Source organism: Haemaphysalis longicornis, unplaced genomic scaffold, assembly GCF_048455015.1.
Source record: "Haemaphysalis longicornis isolate Haplotype H1 unplaced genomic scaffold, Haemaphysalis longicornis Haplotype H1 scaffold_2, whole genome shotgun sequence".
Lineage (NCBI taxonomy): Eukaryota > Metazoa > Arthropoda > Arachnida > Ixodida > Ixodidae > Haemaphysalis > Haemaphysalis longicornis.
The window spans coordinates 246,360,439-246,378,787 of NW_027526295.1; the positions used below are offsets into that span (position 1 = coordinate 246,360,439).

General features: G+C 49.1%; 1 protein-coding gene across 3 annotated transcripts in view; it reads right to left on the reverse strand.

Moving 5' to 3' along the window:
* The window catches only part of Snf4agamma (SNF4/AMP-activated protein kinase gamma subunit), a 345,435-nt gene extending 332,683 nt beyond the window's left edge, over window positions 1–12,752 (reverse strand). The window contains exon 1 of one of the 3 annotated variants that reach the window (XM_077700005.1): window positions 12,324–12,752. In XM_077700005.1, coding sequence (XP_077556131.1) covers window positions 12,324–12,371 — 48 coding nt within the window. In that variant the 5' untranslated portion in view covers window positions 12,372–12,752. Of the gene's footprint in view, window positions 1–10,735; window positions 10,940–12,323 lie in introns of those variants that run through there. The other 2 variants (XM_077700006.1, XM_077700007.1) reach the window with 2 other exon arrangements.
* Between the last annotated feature and the right edge of the window lie 5,597 nt (window positions 12,753–18,349).

The window sequence follows — 18,349 nt, forward strand, 5'->3', positions numbered from 1 at the left end:
ACCCTTGATAAGCCCGCGGCTGAACAATAAACGTATCAAAAGCAACAACTTGTTAGCGCAATGCGCACGGCAGAGAAGAAATAAAGGCAACGTAGATAAACGATTTTTCCTTTGATAGTTTTTCCCGTCCAGTCCGCGCTGCTCTAATAGCCACTTCGTCTGCCTTATCAAAGCCCCACATGGGCCCTTCGTAAGAGGAGCAACAGGGGACGGCTGAGGTATACGCGTGATAAAACAAGAGTTACAGCCGTTTTCTGTAACCATACTCCCTCCGTAGACGGCCATGGCTTGACAGCGGACGGGAATTCTGTAACGTTTCCAAATTCACTATGAACTAATTGCAAGTAATCGAAACTCAGCGTAATGATAGAGTCGTCCCGGTTTCAGTACGATTTTGTTAACATACCTACATTAGATTGAGAGCTACTGAGAATTTTACACTAGTTCTGAAGACAAATATTCTTAATCTACGCGCTTCTGCCGGCGGACGCAGGTTTGGTCAAAACGTAGCCATATGCGACTTCGCTGTAAAACATGCCCCACCTTACACACACACACACAAAAAAAATCAAAATTAAGGGTACAGTGTTGAGCGTTCAGTTCTAGCCCAGCTTCAGCTATCTTACCCAGCTCGACGAAGACGGCGGGCAGTAAAAAAACTGAAATTGCGGGTTGTAACCACGAAGAGACGTCGTCAAACGTTTAGTGTGAGCGCCGTGCACGCCAGATACGTTTTTTTCTTTCCCGCTCCAAGCCCTCGCAGTTGAGAAACAGCAGCCTAAACCGCCTGCGCTGTAACAACACTTAACCTTACCCCTGGCTCGCTTCCAGCCCCGTCAGACACACGAAAGCTACCTGTATTGTGCGCTGCATACGCGAACGAACACGGCCGGCCCGTTCCAGCTCCGTGCCAAATTCAGCTTGCAAGCTTGGGTGCGTACACGCCCTTTTTCCCCTCTCATGACGAGCCACCGACAGCGTTGCTCCGGGCTGACGCTCCCCCGCAGCCTCCGGCGCTTGCACAAGGCGACAGCGACAGCCACGCACGCCTTGACAGGCAGTCGCTCGTCTCCGCGAGGAAATGAAAAACGACAAACGTCTTCGCGAAACGACTTGCGCCGCCCCCGTGCAGACAGCCATCGAGAATAAGGAACGGCACGCGCCGTCGTGCTAATGAAACGGGATGCGCCGTGCTTTCTGCGAGCGCCGTTTACATGTACGACGCCGCAAAATTACGCCCCTCGGGATCGTTGATTCCACAGTGGAATAAGCCCAGGGAACCGTGCGTTGCGTTTGCTGCCGGAGCGGGTTTGCTCATCCGGCAACTGTTGCACAACCACATGGAGCCACCAATGAGACTGTAACCGTTAGTTCATGCATGCAAGTAAAGTAGTGCAAGTAATTGCACCCACAGGCGCCTCAATGGGATGGGGAAATCCCCTTCGCCTTATATCTTATGTCGAGGTTGTGATACTTCGTTTCCCGGGTAAGATCGATGGAGAGGCCATAAGTGATCTTCCGCATTTTTTTAACTCGTATTGTACGGATTTTACAGCGAAGACTGGCGGTGAGGCAAAGTGATTTTCCGCATTTTCTTTTTACCTCAAAATATACAGATAGTTTTTTTTTTCTCTCTCTCTTAGTTTTGCTGAGATGTTGATCTTCCAAAGCCTCTTCCAAATGCTGATTTTCCAAATGCACGTTACCCGTATTAGACGACACCGTTACTCCTTGCCTTTCCAAGTGGCTTGCTCCGAAAGTCACACCTAATAAATCTGAAGCCACTTCTCCATTTCCTGCGCGTCTTGTTCCTCGCTGCGTTGTTCCCGTTAACAAAATGAGGGCGATTCGCATTGTGAGCGGTATAATATTACCCACATCAGCCCACAGGGTGGTTTGCAGCTCGCCCATTTCGACGATTACGTCCACAGCTTCCGTGGCTGCCTTTTCAGCAGTGGCGCTGATCATGCTGTGAACCCTTTGCTTCCAAACTGGGAGTTTTTAGACATAATCAGGTTTCTTCTCTGGAGAGGCCTTGGTTAACGTCATTTCAATGTGAACACCATTATACTACTACTCAAGCAAGCCAAACACGCACCAAATTTCAGCCTCTCGTACTACTCACTATATCAACCCTGGGAGCGCACAGTTATTGCCCGTCCACTTCGAAATCCACTTTGAAATTCGAAGAAGAAGGCCGCAGTTCAATGCGTCACTAGCCTCGGCAGCTTCCCAAACCCAACACCGCGTGCTTGCTCCGCGTACACTGAAGCAGCTGGCATAAATCATGCAGCCTCGCTTCGCGCTTGCGGGGGCGCGCTCCTTTTCTTTATCCCGTGGGCGCTGCCTTATTTTTTTTTTATTTATTTTTTTCTTTCGCAGCACGTAACAATTTAAAGTGCACCCCGAAGGATGTGTAATACCATCTTCTTTATCGCGCATGCTTTTCTAACACTGGTAGCGTGCGCTGTACTGCCAATCAAAGGGACTTCGGCTAATTCGAACAATGTTCTATCCCCTAGGAGTTCGACTGTCCGTCCGTCCGTCCGTCCGTCTGCGTGCGTGCGTGCCTGTTTCTACGCGTTTTACTTTCTTTCTTTCTTGCGTAAATGTAAAGATGTTAACTTCACTAACCGTAATAAAAAAAGCCTAACCATTCCTCTATGCCTCCCTTGGCGTTGGAGACTGCCGACCTTTCTTTCTGCATTTCCTCAACGAGCCCATCATTCCTAACCGTATTATTCACCGAAAGCCTATAGCGAAGGCCTCGGTTCTGGCAGCCTTGAACCTGAAAGGTAGCATAAGAGGGTTTCCCGCCAGTTGACAGGCTGTAGACGTTCGAGTCACGCCCCGGGGGTTAAAAAAAGAGGTCCCCTTCTCACCGTGTTGTCAGAGTGGCGCTGGCTACCACCCTCAAGCGTCAGATGCAGTTGTAAATATAAATACCCCAAAAAGCGACGGAGAACAGTCGCTCAGATAGCTGAATTGGTAAGGCATCCGAGATCTAATCGGAAGGCGTGTGTTCGGTCCGCACTCTGGACGCATGTGTCTCTTCCTGTGGTTACTCAAGATGAAGACTGGTCCCGCAGTCGAAACGTCAGGAAACCACTGTTTTTAGATGCAGAGCATCTGATTCACTCGCCTTGTCCCTCCGGCGTCGTCGTCGTTGTCCACCCCTCTGCCATTCTCCTCGCCGCGCGAGCTGCGCTCTCCGCCGCTCACCCCCTCTCCTCTCCGATAACGAACACTCTCTCGCGAGGGGCATTGGATTGGATTTGATTTGATTTGATTGGATTGGCTTGGCTAGGATTCGGTTGGATTGGATTTGGATTGGATTGGATTAAAGTGGAATGTGTTGGACTGCGTTGCGTCATAGCCGCGGCACGTTGCGTCATAGCCGCGGCAGACGCGCTGGGGCCGGCGCATGTGCAGTACTCTCTCTTCCGCGGTTTCCTCTCCTTCGGGCGCGCTGCGCATATAACCGGTGTGCCGTTCTCCGGCGAAGCAGCATCCACGCTTGGCTCAAACACCTAGAGTCCACGCCGCTTTACAAGTACGCCAACGTCGTCATCGACTGGGACCAGCTTACGCAGTCCCCTCAACGTTATGAGCGCTATAAAACGCGTTCCCTTCGCCGCTCCGCCTATGCGTCGCATCTACACAGGGGTTCCCGCGAGGGGAGGTGGGCGTTTTTTGTTTTTAATCGTGCGTCTACCATTTTCTCAAGTATTTTTTCTGGCTCCTCGAGAAGTTTTCTTTTACTGCCTATATTATATATATATATATATATATATATATATATATATATATATATATAGTGGTTACGGCTTGGAAAGATGGTAGATATTGGTCGTCACTTCCCCCTCTCCAACCTGCGCTGCTTTCAATGTTCCCTCGACGGCAGCTCCCGAAAGCGAGTGTGCACGCGTGCCGTGCGCAACCGAATGATCAGGAAGGGCTCAGAAAACGTTAAAGCGCGTAGTTAACACAATGCGTTCACTGTTCTCCGCAGTGCACACACAGACCGCCACGATCCTTGTGCAGTGACTGGACGCCGCGGAGGCCATCCTAGCGGTGCTCCTGTAACGTTTGGTATTTTAATTATTAAAAATCGAAAGATCGAAGATCGGGCACAAAATGGAATATAAAAGCAAAAAGAGAAAAGCTACTCTGCTTTCCAATTAAAAAGATTTCGTACATCAACACCCTGACTTGAATATTGCAAATTTCATCTGCATATTGCTAAAATTAAGCCGAACTTTTTGAGCACCTCACAGACTCCAATGATAATCTCTTTTGGGGAAGGGAATATAAGAATTGAGAACCGCTACAAAAGCCTGTCAAGCAATCTCACCGTGTTCGTGTATACCTGTCTTCCCGATAGTGTGTTGGTGTTGCGCGGTGTAGTATTCAATGCAGGAACATTTCCTTCTCGTTAAAAAACATGTGTGATTCTGTAAATTTTTACTGCACATCGAAAATACATCCGAGTTCGGACGTCTGAATGTACGTACGGAAGTGTTAAATCCGGACGTCCCACGGACGTACGTGGTATGCTCCTCTGCTCTGAAACTGACGTCCGGCGGATGTCCGCTAGAGCCAGAACGGTGTTACGTTGGGCGGCCGACCAACGTCCGGTGGTTGCTTGGGCAATACTTCTTGGGGTTTTTAGCAGGTCGGTACAGATGTTTGAATTATATAAAAAAAAACGCATACATATTTAATTATTAGAGTGAAAACAAAAGAACAACGCGTGTGAGCTAAACAGTCCATGGCGTAAGCGTAAAATAAAAAGCAAAGACGTACACCTTCAGTGCACTTAGGTGTTGTGAGCCTGTTCGATTCGGTCCTCGTGCGAGGAAGAAACGAGCATTTCGAATTGTTACGTGTGCGAGAAGGAGCGATTGTTAATTGATGCAATGACTTTATGCCGCTTAGAGGAATGCAGTCGTCGATAACGTCAAGCGCTGTCTGTGCATTTCTCTGCTGGTCGGGAATCGGAACACAGCGTAACGTCAAGTTAATGCTTCAGGTATTCGTTGCCAGCGCTGTCACGAATACTTCGGGTATTCGTTGCTATCGCTTAGCCAGGTAGATCACCCCGTCAAATTGAGAGAGAGAGAGAGAGAGAGAGAGAGAGAGAGAGAGAGAGAGAGAGAGAGAGAGAGAGAGAGAGAGAGAGAGAGAGAGAGAGAGAGAGAGAGAGAGAGAGAGAGAGAGAACCGGTTGAAGCGGTATTCGCACAAGGGACGCGGCCGACAAATCCGAGCGAGATCATGACACCACCGCAGGCGGAACTCCACGCTGTCGCGCCTCCACGGAGGGTGTAAAGGCAGGAGAGGTAGCAGTGTTTGCAGGGCATATTGGTTGCCAATCTCGACACCTGAGCGGGACTGCCGTAGCACGGACGCGCTTCACACGAGAATATTGCGAACCAAAATGGTGCATGTGCACGGCTCCATGAGGCCCGGTTACACCGCGCGCAATGGCTGCAGCTTTATTCGCAATCCTATGACGACAACTCCCAGGACCCTTTGATATTTTCCTTTGGCATTCAAGGCCTTCGGTGGCCTTGAATGACTTTGCAGGCGGTCCCTCTTTACAACGTGCTCTTTAACGTCACGAAAAAATGTAATGGGAACAAGAGAAGGAAACGCCAGCAGCTTTACTTCTTCGCAAAGAAGGCTTCGTTGGCCTTCGAAGTGAAAATGAGAGAGGAAAGAAACATGCGAATTTTATTCCGTTAAAAAAGAGTCATTCAGCCGGTGACCTCGTTCGTACAACGCATTCGCATACGCGTAATAACGGTATAATAATAAACACAGCTACGCCGCCTTTTTATTATTATTATTATTATTCAAGTAAAGCTTGAAAAAACTGACTTGAACGTGCGATGTGTGTATTAGAATTCACGTTCGCGGCTGTCTATGGTCGTTCGGCCGAACAGCAGGTGGTTACGCGGGCACGCGCTCGTGAGCGAAACAGAACGGAATAAAAAGGTTATATAAATAGAAGAACGGTAATTATTTAGACTAAATGTAACATTAAAGGGGCCCTGAAAGGCATTTTGAGCACACTAAATGAACTAGCGCAATCGTTAGATTGGGTCGTCAACGTCAGCTGTGCCAAGTATTACTCTTTTACGCGCAGCGGAAAGCTCACACTTTTGTTGCAAAGTTTGTCGCTTTTTTCTCACCCTTTCCTTCGTGTTTTTGGACGCCGCCATCTTCACATGTCTACATCATCGATTCCCATATGTTCGTCATGAGCTAGACATCCTGCTATTGGGCGGCTTTTTCACGCACTTCCGGCAAAAAGATGAGTCGTCTGCTCAGCGTCGGCTCGCCGGCTGATCTGCCAGCGGAGTGGAGTGCTTGGACATTTTACGACAAACGAAACAAGTGTAAACAAACGCTTAACCGTTCGTATTGAATGCAACACGGCCATAACACGACATGTACATTCTCTTACCTGAGTACCTTCCCTAAAGAATGCGTTGAAGCCCCGTGGCACTTCTTTCGTGCAATCGCAGATAACGCCCTGAGCCGAATGCCCGGGTTTGACGGATACATTTTATTCAACTTCAAAACAAACCAGAGATGCGTTTCGAACGAACACAACGTCACAACATGCGTTGCAAGTCTGAACCGCGATTGACAGACGATCGGTTGCTTCCTCCTGCCCGTCGTAAATTCGGCACTCACCTCGCGCCTTGTTTGCGGGGACGAACAGCAAGTCACTGAACTCTGGCACGCAAGCGAGAAGGCTTTTAGCCAAGCACACTACACATACCCCATGCGAGGTTGAGTCGTTCGTCGTTCGAGAAAGATAATCCAGACCATGGGAAGCACTATCCACCCGCAGAAGTACAACGTCGCATTTCATCGCGAAACGAACGCTACACATAGGAGGCGATGCACACACACACACAGCTTCGGTCGCTGCATTGGCTTAGCTGCAAGCTTCGTTCGGACAGTCAGCGATGATTCGACGATACAGAGCTGCGTGAGGGCGACGTGCTAACCACTTCACGTATTTAAAAACACAGGGGCAAAGAACGTGGTTCATCGGAAGCAAAAGATCTTTCCTCCATTATTGTGCCTGAAATATACTGGCTAGTGTTGCTAGTGTGCCGAGGGCGGGCCCCAGGCGGGCGCCGGGAGCGATGTACACGGCCGGCTGCCGCTTGGGGCGCTGCCATGCGGGAGTGTGCGCGTTCGTCCGGCCCGAGCAGATCGCGCGGTTGCCTCCGCGCTGCGTAGCAGACGGCAGGGGCAGAACTTTCCAATCCCGCTTGCGACGAAAGCGAGCGAAAGCGACGGGAATTCTGTCGCGCGAAGAAAATTTCTCCCGACAGTTCGACAAACACGATCGTCGCGCGACAAAGCGACGAAATTCCCATCGCTTTCGCTCGCTTTCGTCGCAAGTGCGAACGGGCCTTTATGCGCAATCTCCGTCCCACATAAAATAAGCTCTTGCTTGTCGCCTGAGCATACGGTTGATATGTGACTACGTTACACTGTGCTTGCGAGTGTATTTAAACGATGTCACTAGGTTTGAAACGTAAGCGCTCGGCGTGCAGCTTTGTAAACGCAAACAGCCTCACGTACGCACGCTATTTTGCTGCTAATAGAGAGTTTTAGTACAGCGTTTGTGCCTTTGCATACGCTAAACGCTAAATTTTTGCGTCCCGCTACGTAAACATCGCGAGGGGAGTTTTAGTAGAACGTCTCATCAGTTTTGCGTTGCGACATGCTAATGCATACGGCGCCATCTGTTAAATGTTTTCCGAAATGACTCGGCGGCTGTTCTGCTAGCGGAGTGCCGGAGTGCCTGAACATTTTACGACTATCAGAACACGGATGCGCTCGAGTGCGGCGTTGGTTTGCTCTGCGCCTTCCCGTTCATCGCCACTGATAAAGCAATCCGATCCGGCGCGTTTTGTGCACGGGTTCTGTGTCGGTTTAAAATGTCTTCTTTTCACATGCCGCCGGTAGTAGGAATTACAACCGCCGCAAAAGACCCGGCACCAGCGGGCCCACATCTGAGACCGCGCTTTTTGGATAAACAGTGCGCGGTGCACCAAAGGGAACGAGCGCACGATTCTCCCTGCGCTGCTGCGAGTTCGCCGCGAAAGGGCAAGGCCAGGCCGCACACATGCGGCCAGGTCTTTCGTTCGCTTTTCCAGCCTTTAGAGGAGTGTCCATGGTGTCAACAAAGATGAAAAAGCCGAAAGAGCTGCAGCCCGTAGCAGACGGCAGTCTGTGGGAGCGCAATAGCGGAAGTACGTCACCGCTGAGGAGCGAAGCATCATGGGAGGGGAGGCCAACAGAGAAGAAACAGTTGAAAGGAGGAGGAAATACGGCGCGACGATAATGCGCGGTTTTCGATTTACGATTTCTCAGCTAATACTCATCGCTTTAACAAAATTCTTGCAGGAGGAGATTGCTAATACATTGCTTTATTTGGTTACATGTACACCCATGCATCGGCGGAAGGCATTTCAGGACCCCTTTAAATTTAAATTTAGAAAATTAAGGAAAAAGATAGGTTATATAAATAGAAGCAACATTAAACACAGATGTACTTGTTGTACAAAGATGTCGTACACTTGTTGTTGTACACTTGTACACGGATGTAGTTGCGCTGAATGAAGCTCAGCCTCAATTGTCGTTGTGCATTGCGTGTTTACCATCAAGCCTCACGTGTTTTGTGTTTTCGTACTGGAAAGAGACGTTTGATTTTCATTTCGTAGTTCTGGCTTGCGAACGGGGTCATTTGAATCTTACTAGGGCTAGGACTTACTTAAACGGAGCGGGGCAGACAGGAAATTTAAACACCGAGCTTGTCGCCTAGCTCTGATCTTCAAGCGAGAGTTTATAGGGCACGGCAGTTGCATTCTTTTCTACGAGCCTTTTTCCTTCCATTTTTTCATGGGCATTCAAGCCAGGAAAAAGAAGACGTGGACCGGTCTAAGCCGAAGGCCAGAAAATAAATCTTCGCACTCTACACATATTTATTTTTTGTTCGCTGGATTTATATTCCCATTTTGCAGAGCAAATGCAATCACCTTTTGCTGCTTTCGGTGCATTAAAACAAAACATACGGAATTTGCCTTTTCAATGTAAAGTTTACATTCACACCGACCCATCGTTCTATTGAGAAGGAACGCTAGAGGTGTATATGCGTGTCTGCGCTGAAACTGGGTCACACGACACGGAAAACACCCGTAACAAGCGTCAAAGTGGCGGTTCTTTTTTATTATTATTTTTTATTTCAGGGGGTATTTTTAACCCCCTGAAGAACCTCAAAATTGGGAAATGAACCGATTCGTTTAACTTTCTGTTTCGCGTTTACAAAAATAATTCATTTACAAGAAAAGGACAAGAAAAGAAGCTTTCTAAAACAATCTTCCCTCGAAAACGGAGACGTCGTGTCCTCATATCTGTATTCCTCACGCGCTCAACGGCAGCTTAGGAAACAATTTCCGCGGCGAAGGTGATTCTCTCCTGCTAGGCAACGCTGCGCCGATGCCTACAATTAGCCCGCAACCCCAGCGACAGACAATTAGTGTTCCACCGGAAATCCACATTAGGTCGGTCATTCCGGAGCACATTCCGGTAGCCGAGCAATCGCCCGCGGCTACGATCCCTCGAGCTGTGCGCCGCAAAGGGTGTCGGTCGCGAGCGGTGACCGATCGCGTCACCATGCGCAGGAGCCCATGGCAGGAGCGGTGCCCTAGATCGGCGTGCACGCATACCGATAGTCTCGAGATTACGCAGCGGCATGCGTTCGAGCTGCCGCAGACGGCTGGCGGACTAGAGTGCATCGATCAGCGTCTCGTAAGCAGATGATGCGTGCTGGCCCCCCGCCAAGCAGCAAGTGGACGAGGAAAGGCCGCTCGCGCGACATTGCGGCGGGGAGGAAGCGGCGCGCACACAGACTCAATGGGACAGATAACAAACCGCCAAAAGGGGGCGGCGGTCACGCCGTCGCGACCATGGAACAACGGAGGACACGCCGGAGCTAGCGTGACGAGCACCGACAAACACCGGCATGCGCTCGAGCATCCCAAGACCGGCGATCGGTGAATCCGCCGGAGGATAAAGGCGCCGAGAAAAACAACGTTGTCCACACGAGCGAAAGGGATCGCCGGCAAGATCTGGGCGGCGAGCTGAGACATCCTTTCGGATCAATATTTTCGGGCCGTGACGCGACGCAATTCTGCGCGGCGGCGGCGGCGCCCCTTCCTTCGCTGTCCCCGGAAGCGAGCCCTCGCACGCAGACGCAACCAGAGAGCACGCCGGTTGCTGCCGCGCCACCCGGAATGCGTCGTCGCACGAGGTGTAGCAGCAGGTTCGACCTCAGTTTCGAGGCAGGAAATAGACACGCCGAGGCAGTGAAAAACACGCACGACGCCGATCAGATGGTCGAAAAGGAGCGCGACGGCAGCGCTTCGCCACGACGTGGTGGAACTCCGCCGCTCGCTGCTTCGCCGCTGGAAAAACATGTGCTCCGCTGACCTTAACCTTGTCCTAGCGTTCAGGGCCGTGACAACCCCACGCGGCCGCCGCTGCTTGTAATGGCACCTGTGCGGATGCAACAGACGTGGACCGGCCGCAAACACGCTGCTTCTTGCAGCGTGAAGACAGAGTGCCGGTGCTGCCGAAATCGCAACACACTCTGCACGCACGGCCATGCGCTACGAGAGAGGGCGGAGAAAGACAACACTCGCCTGATCCTCGTGTCTCGCTGCGGCCTCTCGGCGTGTAGTGCTCGCAACGTTGCGTCCGTCACGCAACGGGAAAAACACGTAGCAGACGGTCGCGAAGTGTCCTTCGGCTCCACCACTCGCAAAACACGGGCGGATCGCGGCACTCCGATGCACGAGCGAAATTCTTCCCTCGTCTCGATCGCCTACACAAACACGGCCATGCGGCTACGAAACCGGCGCAGTGGCGCCAGCAGCCGGTTCATTGTCACGTGACCTGAGCACGCCCCTTTAAAACAACACGGCCGGACCTCGATCCGCGCGGTTGCCGAGCCGGCAAAGCCTGTTTTTGACCGCTCCGAGCGACCGATCACAGCGTAAATGACTGTGCTAGGGTTGTGCATTAGTCTAGATGCTCTATATTGAAATGGCGGGGAATATTTAAAGCGATAGATTCGCTCTTAATGCGGGTACGATTCAGTTCCAGGCCTCTGTTTCGTATTCCGTGCCGTAGCAGACGACGGACTCTGTTGTGGGAGCAGTGAACTTCCTTATTGACGTTTGTGCGGGGCCGCCACGCCATGAGAATTATAAATAGATGCGGCTGGCGAAATAAAAGCGCAGAGCGCCAGCCTTTCTCTATCTCGCTCTCTCTCTGGTCGAAAACACTTGTCACGCTCGGTGACCGCCCTAAAGCAGCACGCACCACTTTCAGATTGAGTTTCCATTAATGTATTACACAAAAGTAGACACATTTTTTTATTGTTCTAGCGAATATTATGTCTGAGCAATATACGGCTAACTCTGCAATCGTTTTATCAGTAACAGTAAACTTTTCTATTTGCATTTATGTGAAGCGTCTGATTTGGCTCAAAATGCGCGCCAACTACAAACAGAAACGGGTGTAGACTCATAAACTGTAATCGACAGCGTCTTATACAGCCGGCCATAACAGTTATTTCTGTATTAGAGACATTTAGAATGCACTGGTGCATCACTTAATCATCAAGCAGCGCCCAAATTTGTCAGTAAAGTATTCTGACAGTCCTTTCCCCAAAGTCAAGAAGAGTTCGAAATGAATGCAGCCTAACCCGCGGGTTCTGCAGTGGCACCGAAAGCACTCCAGCACTCGCAGTTCTCGACCCCCCAGTTCAACTTTCAACGCAGTTCAACTTTCACGCACGAGCAGCGAGTTTGGTTTCTGATAGTGTCACAGTGGGTAGAATTTGTTGAAATGGACATCAGTTCATGGCAGAACGAAAACAAAAAAAACATGACATTCTCGGAAGAGGGGAACAAACAGGTTATTTTGTGTCATGTGCTTTTTGGCCGCGCAGGTACGGCGCCACATTTATTTTTATTTTTTTTAGCTAGGTGCTGAAATACACCAAAATTCTTAACAAATTAGGCGTAAGTCCTCAAGGTAAACAATTTTGTGCGGCTTAAATCTCTAAGTACTCAAACAGAGGACACCACGTACCTTCGCTTCCACTCCCACACCTTCCCTAATCGTGCTGACCATACGAAATGAAATCCCGGCTTTAACGACAGCAGCAGACAGCAAAGTTCTTTTCACTTCGATTCACGCTGCCGCGATCGTTAAGAGTCTCACCTCGGGCATGGACAACGTCCGTCTGGCCGTCTTCCAGCGCAGGGCCATCTTGAAGGCAGGGGCAAACGGTCTACCAGGTCGTACGTCCAAGCTGCTCACTCCGGACCACAAGGCACTCAGCACGGGGGCGAGTAGGAGCCGTACTGACCCGTGACAAGATCATTCCTCAGCGCGAACACACGCAGCCCGCATACAGACACACCGGGTCATCAAGGCAACCGCGCGCCAGTCTGCGACAACGACCGCAATAGCCCGCCGAGGACATGCAGTTTATCGCGCGACGGAGCTCACTCGCCGCAAGCCGCTGGCGGACGACGCGATCCGTGGAAGACCGGATGTCACTTCTTCTCAAGACCTGCACGTCCTCAAAGCGGATGAGCTCGGGAATATAGTGCGCGCTTGAATCCGAGAACGACGCAGCAGCAGCCTCACCCATAGACGACGACCATCGTGCAACGTTCAGCGGCCTAATCTAGCCGGACCCTCAGTCGCAGCTCCCACGATTGTGTACTTTCCTTGTCTCCACAACAGAGATAACGCCCTTATACGAGCTGAGGGGTCAACGGTGCGCACACGCACTCCCATTATTTGCACAGCCGCAACGCGTATACACGCACGCTGAATGGTCAGATATCCATCTCATGCTGTGCTTGCTTGCACGACGAGAGAAGCCGTCATACACACACTCGACCCGAATGAAACCAACCGACGGCTTTTAGGACGGTCAGCATGACTGCCCCACGAATCAGGCCCGTGGGCTATGGCTTGTTATTCAGGTTAGCTCTGGGGACAGTTCTTTCATGCATAAACATTATGCGGCCACTAAACCACACCGCAGTGACCATTTTCTTGCAACGAAACCTTAATTAATAGAGCGTTATGAAACTTGTGCGCCTATAATGGTAAGCTGCCTCGTGGCATGAAAAGCGACCCAGCAACATGGTACAGAAGCAACCAAGCTGAACACATCAAGCCAGTTTGGTCAGACGCAGTGACTCTGAGCCACCCTAAAGACTCTTTACTAGGAAACAGTAAATATGTGTAGTGTCCCCCCCCCCCCCCCCTCTCCCCTCTCTCTCTCTCTCTCTCTCTCTCTCTCTCTCTCTCTCTCTCTATATATATATATATATATATATATATATATATATATATAGAGAGAGAGAGAGACCGGTATTCTGGAGGTCGTGGGTTCGGATCCCACCTGGCGGGCATTTTTTCTTCACTTTCTTTCTTTCTTTCCAAATTCTTAATCTGTTTCAATGATCTACCACATCCTCCCCTTTGCTTTCCGAGGTTTTCTCGACTGCCAACCCTTATTTCTGTGTTATTTTCAACGAGCCCCTCATTTTTCCTATATATATATATATATATATATATATATATATATATATATATATATATCCCTCTCTCTCTCTCTGAGACGCAGGGATATGATATTAGTAAGAGGATTAAAAAAAAACACGTACGGACTTGCACACAACGTCTGCAGCACATTTTTACCCGAGCGAAAAACCTCAGCATACACACATATACAATAACAAGACAAGGACTGACTCAGTTTTATCAACGCTTGTCCAGAACAAGCAAACGGGAATGTGGCACGCCGAAAACACTCCAAGCACGTACAGACACTTACATGTCATTACAACGCCATTATTACTTTTGTGGTGGCTTGCTTCCGTTGAATTTGGCTGAAATTCCTGATACACCGAGTCAGACCAGGGTTATTTTTGGTGGAACTTATTTAGCAAATCTGTGCACAGCTCAAGAAATGGCAATGGACAAAACAAATTTTCGAAGCGGTGCAAAAATGAGAATAAGAAAGTAAAATAAAGACAAATATAAAACAATTCCGAAAAAAAGACCCCGCATCAAAACAAAAGAAGATTAATTTTAGGGGCGAAGCTCCTTAAGTCATGGGTCTGTCCATCTCTTGTGTCTCGTGGTACGTGACCGCCGCATGCTTTCGGAGATGTCGCAAAGTGGGCCGCGTTGCACGCGCAAGAACCGGCTGCAACCGGCAGCGCAAACTCGGCACCGGGAGCGCGAGCTTGTCTGTGTTCGCCAACGGCGGCGCGAGCGCACGTGCACTGCGAGGGGGAGATCACGCAAGAGATCACGCCACGAACGCAGGCAGTCGTTCTCGGAGATCGAACGAGACGCAAGGACCTTTGCTCGTTTCCTCTCGTCTTGTTCGGGCACAAGTTCACCCTAAATAAAAGTTCTTTCTTTACCGTTGTGTCCCATCCTACGTGACAAATTGTGGTGGAGGTGCGGGGTAGTCCTCGATGGCGCGGGGTCTTTCACCAGGTCTGGGCCTGGGAGCATTTACTCCGAAAATAAAAGTTGATTTGTACAATGTACGCACACAGTCTTACGTCTTTCTTAATGATGCAATGGGCGAACTTTCATGGGAGAGTTACGGTTACCGATGATCTCCCCCTCTCGAGCTTCGCCCCACTTATCATCATTCATTCCGTGGATATGGCGTGATTTTTTTAGCCTCTGCTTGTTTAAGCAGCAAGTATAGCTTAGAGATAATAAAATTGTACCCGTTCATAGTTGCCATTTTTAAACTAGCTCAACGATTGCAAAAAAATGTAAAAACTCACATACATACAACAAATGTCTTAGCTATTGGTTTAACCAGTTTTCTTTTGGTCAGAGATGCTTAAAAACAGAATGTCATAAATGCTAATCTTTTTTTCTGCGGACTATCTGGCGTTGTGCCACTTCGGCGATTGCTTAATGATCTCGCAGTTAACGGTCTCCATGCAATGCGAACGTTGCATTTTCCTAAAGAACACCAGAAATAAACCGAAATGACCGGCAAGTTTTTCGGCGCAAAGAAGGTCGCAGCGCCCTCGCGCGTTGGTGCCTGCTCCGCTGGTGGATGAGGTAACGGCTGAACTGCAAAGCTCGGAGCCGCGCATGCAGAGATCGCGTGTCCTCTCACCATCTTCTTCTTTTCCTTCTCTTCTCTAATCGCCGTCGTTAGGCCTATATTTAGGCCTAAGTCAAATAGCCTGACCATTGAGCCTAACGACTGCCAAGCAACGTCGTAGTCATTGTACGTCGAGCTGCGCGCGTACCAGTTAGCGAAATTAGGCCTCAAAGCGTAACGTTAGGCCTTAAGTCCATTAATGTGAAGATGAAGGGCCTAACGTCAGGCCGGCGCCAGCAGTTCGAGGCACGCGCTATGGAGCTACATGACGTGTCGCAGCCAATAGGAATTCAGGTTTTCTTCGCTAAATGGTCCATTCAGTGCTTTCGCATTAAAAAAAAGAATGTCTCCAATTGCTTTTTCTGTTGTGGACATAGGATCAAGCGCGGAACACTTCTTTATTTTTCAGGTGGGCAGTATGCGTTTTACGAACACCTCCCGTAGGCCCCACACGTTGCCTGAAAGAGTGGGACACAGTCCCACTCATAGACAGACACCCATACCCAGCACCCTCCCGTTCCCCAACAGTCTGTATATATATTGCGCGCAGCACGGCTCGCACGCACTTGCTGAGCGGCGCACTTTCAATCAATAGAGTTCCTTGCATACGAACTCTATCCCTTCCTAAATAGATTACAAATTGTAGTTTCAGACATGATTTGTTGTTGCCGATTCAAAACACGAAATTTGTATGTAGTTTAAATGGCTTTGAAGTGGGCTCAGAACTGTTTTTTATTTATTTCCCCTATCAAAGTGCGCGCTGTTCTTCGTGCCTTAGTTTCGTTTTGTCCCCGTTCACGGGGACGAAATGAAAAGGAGGCACGAACAACTTTTGCGCACACTACATGTAATGTCGCAAAAGTTGTCACCATGAATGCCCCAAACAATTTCGCATCCAAGTTACTGCATTTATTTGAAGCAACGAGCATATTTGCCACTTACTTTTGTCGTTTAAATCGGCCTCTCTCTCTTTCAAACCGAGAGAGAGCAAGCGCTCTTCTCAGAGCTTCGTACTAGTTCACTGTATTCGTGCTGCAAAAACGGGCCCCAACGAAAGGAGCCCCATTCTATCAGAAACTGGTTATACGGCAGAGAGGCCGATATCACTCGCAGCGTTTTCGCGCCCAACATTACCAACCGAATGCAGCGTACCGTGGGAGTAAGAAAAAAAAAAAATCAAACCCTCTCTCCCCACTTCCCCGGGGCTCTTTCAAAACGCCCCTCCAAAAAAAAAATTCCGAACCCCGCATTAACCCATAAACTGAGGGGCTGGTACAAAGTAACCCTGCAAAACGAAACAGCCTCTCGTAGGGTCTCATTTGACTTTCTGAATATAAACTCTGGCTGGGTTTAAACTCGAAAAAAAAAAAAAATGCGTGCAGCAACGCTCGCGGGGCGACTGCGCAGCGACGGAAGCAGTGGCGGATCAAAGGGGAGAACAGGCTATCGTCTTTCCCACAAGAGGATGCTGTTCTTCCCCCATGAATGCATCGGGGAGCACAGATATTCAGTAGCGGAGGAGACGGCAACTCGCTCGTGCACAGATTCTAAAAACACTTCAGTGAGTTTGGCTTTTTCGCAGAGCTTTTGTGTTGTGCGTGAAAGCCAACACGCTGTTCGAGAAGTCGGACGATGCATGCGCCTTGCGGCAAAACAAACTTTACACATACGTAGCGGCCAGCGTAATAGATAGGGTTGCCACCTTCCCGGTTTTTGACCGGCCCGACCGGTTTTTTAGAAAGCGCGCTGGTTGGCGGTCCGTACTTAAAACCGGCCGTCATTGGCCGGTTTTTTGGCCATCGTGCCGCGATGAAAAAAAAAAAAAATGATTTATTTGTTGGGCATTTTATGAGCGTTAATTCAGCAGCTACGACGATAAATAGGTGTCGGCAAGCTGCGAAAAGACACGCGAGCAGAGAAAGTACGCGGGTGAGCGCGGGCTAGATGCAAAAAAAAAAGAGCTTTTAATGGACGAAGTATGGGAGGTTTCTTTTCAGGGCAGAACATTCAGAGCAATAACCAAAATTTCAGTAAGTTTCAGTACAAACGTTATGTTGATTCCTCTTAAGGAAAACGCTACAATGCACATGGCATTGCATGTAATAAAACATGCATTATTTTTTTTAACCGCAAATTCAACCTTCCAAACACCCCCCCCACCCTCCCCCGAAGGGCCGTTTTTTTTTTTTTTTTTTTTGGGGGGGGGGGAGATGGCAACCCTAGTAATAGATAAAAAAAAATTGGCGCCGGATAGGGAGGTCCCACTTTCTGATGGGGATTTCTGCGGTCCTCCTATGATGCTTTAACAGGTTTTTCCACTGGGCTAGGCGTAACGGTTGAAAGACAAGATTTTAGATAAAAAATGGCGATCTCTAGATAAAACATGGACAGGCGCTAGAGCTCCCTGCCGAGCTCAAAAATACCCCCAGTGCACTTCCTTTCCTTTTCCTTTCCCGCAAGCCACAACCACCACCACCACATCGTCGGCGGATGCCCACTCAATTGACTTGAGAAATACAGACATACCCAATGACCCAAAATATGCGTAGGTGTATGGTATAAAAGTGTTTGCCGCAAAAACAAAAACAAAAAGAACAAAAAAAAAAGTGGTTCACAAAGCTTGCCTCCTACTTCAATTCTCATTTATTTGTATGTGCTCAAAGAGCTCCAATTGGAATCCAGGATGCATGCTTTCATAATGCACGCCATAAGATTTCAAAGGTGGCTAATTGAACGCTTTACAGGGTACGGAATCAATTTTTCAGATCATGACAGTACGAGAGGTAGTTTTGTTTTGTGGATCAAGCAGTCCCACAAAACATTCTCATGCTGTTCTTTTGCTTTTCCATCTATGCTTCTATGCACTGACTCTAGTTCAGTCTTTGTTAAAAAATTCATGCAGACATGAACCATACCATTAGGGCTGGCAGTTGGGAAAGTTATTTGCCTATTTACGGTATACTTTGAACCGAGTCGTTTGTCATCTATATGTTTTCTTGCAGTGGTTTGGTCTCTGCAAGCTGAAATCAGTCATCTCCTGATAAGTTCACGACTTGTGATTCTTGCTTAGTGTTTGTTACAT